At 31.2% G+C, this 10,887-nt stretch overlaps 1 protein-coding gene across 18 annotated transcripts in view; it reads left to right on the top strand.

Moving 5' to 3' along the window:
* Window positions 1-10,887, top strand: part of LOC135215372 (uncharacterized) — a 331,802-nt gene that overhangs the window by 23,915 nt on the left and 297,000 nt on the right. For all 18 annotated transcript variants that reach the window (XM_064249949.1, XM_064249937.1, XM_064249943.1 and 15 more), the window contains exon 2: window positions 5,793-5,888. In XM_064249949.1, the coding sequence (XP_064106019.1) occupies window positions 5,793-5,888 (96 nt within the window). The remainder of the gene's footprint in view (window positions 1-5,792; window positions 5,889-10,887) is intronic.

Below are 10,887 nucleotides of genomic sequence, written 5' to 3'. Positions count from 1 at the left end.
GTGTGTGTGTGTGTGTGTGTCTGTGGGAGTGTGGTTTAAGACTTGTAAGCGAGTTTTGGTAGTGTTTGCGTGCCATTGGGACAGTCGTTCCTTTATTAATCAGAACCGGTGCGTTACAAACACACTCGCTGCAACTCTCAGTTGTTGCAATATGATGCAAGTATTTAAGTCTGTGATGTTCGAGCATCAAGCTACGTATGCACCATTACTTCCTCCAGTTGCAGCGAGAACAATGTTATTAGAAAAAGCCAAGAGGTAATGAGTGATATTCGGTATTAAAGAACGTGTAGATGTACACACAAACAAACTGTGTGTGTGTCTATGTATGTATGTGTATTAGGAGGAAGAGGGTAGCCAGGAGACGTGGTAATATTGCAGACATTATTATTTCTTAGAACAAAACGGAGGCACAGCCGAACTCTCGGCAATGCACAACTGTTCCCATCTTCAGGGTCCTTTATCTAAAAGAAATACAGAGGAACAGTAAGAAAACTATAGGTACCTACTGACTGACTAGCTCGAAAAGTTTTAAAACAGCAATCATTGACATATTAATATAAAGTAAAAAAGATATTGAGTTAAATAAAACTCGAATATTGAAAATAAAAATAATGATTATGCAGTTACAAAATACTGGAGAATCTACTGTTCATGTCGTAGTTGAATGACAACAGTTGAGCCGGTTGGAAGACCGCGAATGAGAGAGAGAGAGAGAGAGAGAGAGAGAGAGAGAGAGAGAGAGAGAGAGAGAGAGAGAGAGAGAGAGAGAGCTATGCAATGACCAATGGAACAGAGTGAGTTTGGCAATTGAGCGTTGGTGATTGTTCTTTAACATGGAGGGACTACCATCCCCACAGTCGCCACTTCAGTCTCATTTGCAGTCTCCGAACTCGCCCAGTTGTCATTTAACTACGACATGAACAGTAGGTTCTCCGGTATTGTGTCGCTACATAATCATTATTTTTATTTTGGATATTCACGACTTTTTTCTCTCGATATCTGTCTTCTCGGCGATTTTATTGGACGATTTCAGCTTCTTACATAATCTCGGAGAACTTAGTCACTGCTCTTTAGTTCAGTTTTGATTTGCAGTTAACATAGTTTTTTACGTTTCCTATTCACTTTATATTAATATGTCAATAATTGCTGTTTTAATACTTTTCGATCTAGGCAGTCGGTAGGTACCTATAGTTTTCTTACTGTTCCTCTGTATTTTTATAGATAAATGGCCATGAAGATGAGAACAGTTGTGTATTGCCAAAAGCTCGGCTGTGCCTCCGTTTTATTCTAAGAAATCATAATGTCTGCAATATTACCACGTCTTCTGGCTATCCTCTTCCTCCTTAAATTGAAGTTTTCTAGAAACGACGACATAACCATTTATAATAATATATATAACACTTCATATAATTTTGACAACACCTGGGGAATAGCGTACCTCTAAAAAAAGCGAGTTTGAAGTCATGAGTGCGTCAGTCCCTGCCAGGTTTTGAAACTGGATCTTTAATGTAGATGTAGCGATAGATAAACAACCTGTGCTGGCTGAAGCAGAGTATCTGTTAAAATTCCTGTGTGTCACACTCAGGCGCGCGCGGACACGTCCAGCTTTTCAGTCGGATGTATGGATTGTAGGTCGCTTTCATAACTTAAATTGAATTTCTTTTAAAATTCTCATTGGGAAACATTATTTAGTGGACCTCGGTCGGTTTGTTCGTTGTTTGGGCAATGTATTTTTACGAAATGCACTTTTGTTCTTGGCGCCAGTGAATGCATTGAATGATAAATTTACCGGATCGATTTCATGTAATAGTAACATTTCTTTACTTTGTATTTGAGGACGTTTGGGGAGCACTACTCTTATGTTTATTGTCTGAAGTGTGAAGGAAATTTCACGTTGAGAAAGGAGATGGCTTTGCCGTTTCGTTCTGTAGCTACGGGGCGTCGATAAATGTTTCCCAGCTGCTGGTCCTCAGAAGTCGACTTTCACATTGGTGTCAGTTGAGTCTCTCTCTCTCTCTCTCTCTCTCTCTCTCCTCTCTCTCTCTCTCTCTCTCATCATATATATATATATATATATATATATATATATATATATATATATATATATATATATATATATATATATATATATATATATAAAATGACGGATATTAGTGTCTAAACCATAGTTTTCAAAGTCGCTGAAATGAATGGTGACACTCCCGAAGCCCTTCACGTTCAGCCCTGATGGTAAGGGGTAAGGGGTAAGAGGTGGTGACCTGTAAAAATAACCAAAAACGACAGATATTAGTGTCTTAATCCATAGTTTTTGAGGTTGCTGAGATAAAAAGTGACATTCCATGTTCAGCCCTAATAGGAAGAGGGATTGGGTGAAAAGCTGGGGGAAGGTGTTGACTTGTAAAAATAAGAATACAGATATTAATGTCTAATCCATAGTTTTTGAAGCCACTGAGATAAATAGTGACACTCTCAGTGCCCTGTAAATCCAAGATCAGCCCTGAAAGGAAAGGGAACAAGGGGAGGTGGTGATATTTGGAAATAACTGAAAACCATAGATATCAGAATCTAATCATAGATTTTGAGTATGCCGGGATGAATAGACACACTCCCGATGCCCTTCAGGTCCAAGTTCAGCCTCCAATAGAAATGGGGGTTGAGAAGTGGTGAAATGTCAAAAATGCTGGGCAATGTAACTGTCAAGATTACCTTGGCAGTGCTGGGATGGTCTGCTAATATATATATTATATATATATAGATATATATATATATAATATATATGATATCGGATGATATTATATTATTAGTATTTATTATGATATATATATGCATATATTATACCATTATCTATACACGAGATATATATATGGTATATATATATTATATATATATACAGAATATTATACAGACATATATATATATATAGATATTAATTATAATATAATATATGATATATAGGATATATTATATATATTTTATATATTAGCATATATTATACATATATATACACTATATATAGATAGTATATATATATATATATATACATATAAATATATATAGTACATATCTATATATATATATATATATAATATATATATATATATATATATATACATACTACATATATATATATATATACTTGCATATATATATATATATATATATATATATATATAATCGTAGTATATATATATAATATATATATATATAATATATATATATATATATATATATATATATATATATATACTATATATATATATATACACACACACATACACACACACACACACACACACACACACACTAGCTGACCAACTGGCACTGCCTGGGTAATTTCTGAATGACAACTGATGAATCTCTCCTCTCTCTCTCTCTCTCTCTCTCTCTCTCTCTCTCTCTCTCTAAGATAGTTGCTTCACTTGCATTGCCCTGCCTTTTTGACATTTTACATTTCACCACTTCTCCCCTCCCGTTTTTATCAGGGGCTGAATTTGAACTTGAAGGGCATCGGAAGAGTGTCTGTTTATCCCAGCAACCTCAAAAACTAGGTATTAGACTCTTAATATCTGTAGTTCTTAGTTTTGTAAAAGTCACCACCTTTCCACCCCTTGTCACGCTCCCTTTCCTATCAGGGCTGATCTTGGACTCAAAGGGCACTGAGTGTCACTATTCATCTCAGTGACCTCAAAAACTATGGATTAGGCACTAATATCTTTTATTTTTATTTTTATCTTTTCTAATCACCACATTCCCACCCCTTTTCACCCAACCCCTCTTCATATTGGGGCAGCCTCAAAAACTATGCATTAAACGCTAATATCTCAGCAGTCTCTTATAACTATGGATTAGTCGTTTTTGGTTATTTTTACACCACCGCCTTCTACCCCTTACCATCAGGGCTGAACTTGGAGTTGAAGGGCATCAAGGTGTCACTATTTATTTCAATGACTTTGAAAACTATGGTTTAGACACTAATATCTGTCATTTAAAGGGCATTGGAAGTGTCACTATTCTCAGCAACCTCAAAAACTATGGATTAGACAATAATATCTGTTGTTTTCGGTAATTTTTACATTTCAGCCCCCATTCCCACGCCACGCCCTTTATCCAACCAGTGGTCTGATTTTAATTCTGTTTTCCCAATGACATTTCCCAGTTTGATATTGACTGATATTTAAAATCTCATCAAAATCAGTCAAGAAATTTGGATTTGTATAGTTCATACACTCAAACATTTTCTCATTTATTTATATACATATGTTTTTTTATACACTAATATATATAATATATATTATTATATATTATATATTATACTATATATTATAATATATATATATATATATATATATATATAAGATTTCTGTTTCTCAAACAAAATTTTTGAGAAAATTTTATATCGTTATTCGAACTAATACCCGTACTTCGAAGTGATTGACTATCTAGTTTATACATGTATTCGACGGCCTACTGGGTCTTACAAGTTAAATTGTATTAGTTTTTTTTTTTATTTACTATATATAGTTTAATGATGATAATATTCGACAAAATAAATAAAAGTATAAAGCACTTAATATAAAGTATAGCTTTTAATATAACATTTAGCATAAAAGATGTATACAATCGAACGTAACCACGGTTACGTCACACACACACACACACACGCTTTCGATTCCTTTGATTGTCTTTGTACCGAATATGTGAATAAAATTGATTTTATTATCAACCTTTGCATACTGCAACCAATTCGGTTTGCTCAAAGGGTTCCCATCTCTCCTCCCTCCATCCCCCTGCCGGCCGGTGCCATTTTTACCAAACAGTTCGTAAATCGTACATAGAAAAAATAAAATTTAGACAATTTTACTTCATATAACGTACTGTTTCATTACTTAACACTCTTAATTTAACTTCTGAACTTAATAATTGAAAAAACGTGAAAAGGGGTACTTTTTGGGTTGTCTGGAATGAATGATCCTGATTCCCTTTATTTCTTATGAGGATATTTGATTCATATCTTGAGCAAATCGTACTTTGAACAGCCTTCTGGAACAGATGAAGTTTGAAGTACAAGGTACTACTGTGTGTATATGTGTGTGTGTGTGTGTATATATATATATATATATATATATATATATATATATATATATATATTTATATATATCTCATATATATATATATATATATATATATATATATATATATATATATATATATATACACATATATACATATATATATATATGTGTTATATATATATACCTATTATAATATATATATATATGTATATATATATATATTATTATATATTTAAAAATAATAAATACACATGATACATACATACTACATACTACTACCATACTACTACATACTACATACATCATACTACATACACATACGTACATACATACATACATACACATACATACATAGAAGGAAAGGTAACAACAACATAGAAACCACATTAAACATTTACTGTAAGGTCAATACACATGACATACATCTGCATAAAATTAGTTGTATTGAATTATGGAGCTAAATTTTATGGTAGATTGATAGATATTGGTTGATGGTGTATAAAGTGGTTGCTGTCATTGGTAACTATAATTGTTTTACTGAACTTTTAAAAGAAGTAAATTTTGTTATTTCATCACTTTTTTTTCAATCAATGAAAATCCTGAAGATTGATATAGGTAAGATTGTATGATTATATATTGGTTTTTAGTATTTTGTTTATTTGTCCTTTAAATGAAACAGCCATAAGTATATTCAAGTTTAATTATTATTTGGTTTTGCAGGCAAAGCAAAAGGCGTCAGTGTCTTGGATTGTGCAGAAAGCCCACAAAAACAAAGTGCCATCCGATCTGCAAGATCCTTACTACCGCGATTATGAGGTAATTATTACATGCCCATCTAATTTTTTTCCATATGAAATAATTTCTATTTTATTAATTCTTGGATGTACATTAAACTGACAGTGAGTACAAGAGTAGGGTATAGTAATGTCTCAAAAGTTTATTCACTCTTGATTTAGATTCCTGGTAGTATTGAAATGTAATGTAACCAACTTGAGTAACTTCTGCACTATTAGACAAGGACAAAACCTTTTTGCAATTAAGTGGTTGTAGATGTACCTGAAAGTTGCATTTGTGTATGGGTTATTGTTCTAATTATGAACTACCATTTGATTCTGTATATCAGAATAGTTTTTGATAGAAACTTTGCTGTTAATTGTGTTTATGAAAGTAAATCAGACTGAAAGTTTAATTTAATTACTAGAAGCAAACTGTATTGTCTTAATTTAGAAACCAGTCATATTGTGAGAATTAAACCAAATCATGATTTAATTGCTAGAAGCAAGCAAATCTCTGAATTGTTGCTATAAGTAAAGTAAACTGGGAGCTAATTATCTACAGAAGCAAGCCAGAAAGGGAATTAACTGTTAAAAACAAAAGAAGTTAGGAGTTAACCCTTTGACATACTGGTGATGGTTATAGTTGCCATTGTGAGAGATTTATTTAATTTGATAAATTTGCCGTCAATCGTAAAATGTGGCATTTATATTATATATATATATATATATATATATATATATATATATATAGTATATATATATATATATATTGTGTGTGTGTATGTATGTGTGTGTATATATTATGATATAATATATATATATATATATATATATATATATTATATATATATATATATATTGTATATTTTTATTTATGTATATATATTAATTTATTTATATATATATTATATATGTATATATATATATATATATATATATATATATATATATTATATATATATATTATATATATATATATGTATATATATTTATATTGATAATATATATATATATATATCATATATATATGATATATAGATATATATATATATATATATATATGATATATATATATTTATATATATATATATATATATAGTATATATATCTATATATATATATATATATATATATATATTATATATATATAAAGTCATATCACATTACCGTGATTCATATACATACATCGAGCTACAAATGTCCTTTAACCCTTAAACGCCGAAGCGGTAAAAAAAAAAAATTGTCTCCCGTGTGCCGGTGGTGTTTCGGAAAAAATATTTGTTTCAAAAAAACACAGCACGCTTAGTTTTCAAGATTAAGAGTTCATTTTTGGCTCCTTTTTTTGTCATTGTCTGAAGTTTAGTATGCAACCATCAGAAATGAAAAATTTATCATTATCATATATAAATAATGCGATATATCATAGCGCAAAAACAAAATTTCATATATAATTGTATTCAAATCGCGCTGTGCGCAAAACGGTTAAGGTAACAAGTTACTTTATTTTCGTTGTAATGTACACTAAATTGCGATCATTTTGGTATATAACACATTGTAAAACAATAAAAGCAACACAGAGAAAAAATATTATCACAAAATGATGCATGAATTCGTAACGCGCGGACGTAAAAAAAAATATATTTTTTAAATTCACCATAAATCTAAATATTGTTATAGAGACTTCGAATTTGTTTCAAGATGAAGTTAAATGATGGAATATTACGATACTGAAAGAGTTTTAGCTTACAATTACAGTTTTCGACCATTTCGGACGAGTTAAATTTGACCAAATGTCGAAATTTTTTTATAATTTTTTTTTATATGCAATTATTTCGGAAATTAGAAAAGCTACAACCTTCAAATATTTTTCGTTTTATTCTACATGAAATTGCGCACATTTTCATATGTAAAACTCTCTGAAATGCTTAATATGAAACTGAGCAAATTTTCCAAGAATGCGATGTACGCATTTCGGAGATTTATGGCGGAGAATCCGCGCGCGGAGGGAAGGAAAGTTTTTTTCATAAATTCACCATAAATCGAAATATTGTGCTAGAGACTTCCAATTTGTTGCAAAATGAAGGTAAATGATTGAATATTACTAAAATATAAGAGTTTTAGCTTACAATTGCATTTTTCGACCATTTCGGTAGAGTCAAAGTTGACCGAACGTGGTTTTTTTTTTATTTATCGTGATTTATATGCAAATATTTCAAAAATGAGAAAAGCTACAACCTTCAATTATTTTTCGTTGTATTCTACATGAAATTGCACACATTTTCATATATAAAACTTTATGTAACGACTAATTTAAAATGGTGCAAACATTACCACAATCGCGCACATGATTTTTTCGGAAGAGTTACCGCGCGGACGTAAGGAAAATGTTATTTTTTTCATAAATTCACCATAAATCGAAATATTGTGCTAGAGACTTCCAATTTGTTACAAAATGAAGGTAAATGATTGAATATTACTAAAATATAAGAGTTTTACCTTACAATTGCGTTTTTCGACCATTTCGGTAGAGTCAAAATTGACCGAAGGTTGAAAATTTGTCACTTATCATTTTTTATATGAAAATATTTCAAAACTGATAAAAGCTACAACCATGGGTTGCTTTTAGTTGTATTGTGCATGAAATTGCGCACATTTCCATATATAAAACTTTATTTAACGGCTAATTTTAAAATGGTCCAAACATTACCGCAATCGCATGTATGATTTTTTTCGGAAGAGTTACCGCGCAGACATAAGGAAAAAGTTTTTTCATAAATTCACTATAAATCGGAATATTGTGCTAGAGACTTCCAATTAGTTGCAAATTTAAGGTAAATAGTTGAATATTACTAAAATATAAGCGTTTTAGCTTACAATTGCGTTTTTCGACCATTTCGGTAGAGTCAAAGTTGACAGAAGGTTGAAATTTTGTCACTTATCGTTATTTATATGGAAATATTTCAAAACTGATAAAAGCTACAATCATGAGTATTTTTTTGTTGTATTCTAAATGAAATTGCGCACATTTTCATATATAATACTTCATGTAAAGGATAATTTAAAACGGTGCAATAATTATGTCAAAGTGACTAAATAATTTTTGAGATGTGTCACTGATACTTTTTAGTGCGATAAGAAAGAAATTCGCGCTTGCGCGCCTGCGTAACGATTGTAAACAAAACAACGCCTTGATCCGTGAACTCCCAGCATCCCCCAAGGCGCGTGATTCAAAAGTTTTAGGCTGGTAGGCCTATAAGTATTTTTCCGCGAATTTTTACAAAAGCTCTTTTGAGTCGACGTATGGTATGTCCATTCGGCATACGGGAGACATTTTGACTCTACGTTTAATACGTCCATTCGGCGTTTAAGGGTTAATATCTAATTCACTCTACCTCGGAATTAATATATTTTCATATATGCTTAACCAAGGCAGAGTGAATTGGATATTAAAGGACATTTGTAGCTCGATATATGTATATGAATCACGGTAATGTGATATGACTTATATTAATGGCTACGTGCTGTCATAAGCACTACAACACTACCGAAGTCGAGGTGGGTTAATGCTGGGTCCAAATCAGCGAATACCTGAGCACGAAAGGTATATTTGAGGGTGAGACACGGCATTAATTTATAGCCTCTTGCGGTGGTGGAGTGGGTAAAAGCTTCACTGACGTTCCTGGATTTGTATGGTGTCCTTGGTTTGCGCCTGGGCGCCAACAATTCTATTATCGCCTAATAAAATTCCCCTTCGGTTAAGCATATATGAAAATATATTAATTCCGAGGTAGAGTGAATTAGATATTAAATGATATTTGTAGCTCGATGTATGTATATGAATCACAGTAATGAGATATGATTTATATTAATGGCTATGTGCTGTCATAAGCATTACAACACTACCGAGGTCGAGGTGGGTTAATGCTGGCTCCAAATCAGGGAATAATTGAGCGCGAAAGTTATTTGAGGGTGAGAGACGGCATTATTTATAATAGCCTCTTGCGGTGGTGGAGTGGGTAAAAGCTTCACTGATGTTCCTGGATTTGTATGGTGTCCTAGGTTCGCGACTGGGCGCCGACAATTCTATTATCGCCTAATAAAATTCCCCTTTGGTTAAGCACATATGAAAAAATATATTAATTCCGAGGTAGAGTGAATTTGATATTAAAGGACATTTGTAGCTCGATGTGTTGTGTGTTGTGTGTGTGTGTATATATATATATATATATATATATATATATATATATATATATAATATATATATATATATATTATATATTACATATATATATATATATATATATATATATATATAATATATTATATATATATATATATATATATATATATATATATATATATAGATAGATAGATAGATAATAATAGATAGTAGATAGATAATAATAGGATATAGATATAGATATAGAATATTAGATATGAGATATAGGTAATAGGTATTTGGTATAGGTTATTTAGGTTTATAGGTATTTAAGGTATGGATAGGTATAGGTATAAAGGTTAAGGTATTTAGGTATGGTAGAAAGGTAGAGGTAGAAGGTTTAGATTTAGATTTAGATTTAGATTTTAGAATTTAGATTTAGATTTAGATTATTATAAATAATTGCTCAAGTATATAAAATGTGATGCTATGTATAAATGAAGGTTTTTTTGCCACGAAGGAAAAAATGAAAAAGTGAGATAGCCAAGTACTTTCGGTCCTGTTCGGACCCTTTACTGAGGCAAACTGATTTTACAGAGAACAACATAGTCAAAAGAAGGCTTAATATACAAACTGACACTACAAGATTAGCAAGCAATAAGGGCGATTTTCACTCTACAGAAAGGAGGAGCCGCCTGAGGGTAGCCACACCTTGTAGGATACACACAGTAAACAAGTGATTCTTCCAGAAAACAGTACATTTTGAAAAAACACGGGAGCATATACAATTTAATATCATGAATTTTTACACATTTTCCCCAAAAAATTATTATTAATGAAAAGACGAAAGAAAATATAAATATATTTATATCGAGCAAGA

This window comes from Macrobrachium nipponense, chromosome 5 (genome assembly GCF_015104395.2).
Source record: "Macrobrachium nipponense isolate FS-2020 chromosome 5, ASM1510439v2, whole genome shotgun sequence".
Lineage (NCBI taxonomy): Eukaryota > Metazoa > Arthropoda > Malacostraca > Decapoda > Palaemonidae > Macrobrachium > Macrobrachium nipponense.
The sequence above is the reverse complement of the archived record's forward strand: the minus strand, read 5'-3'. Positions and strand labels throughout refer to the sequence as shown.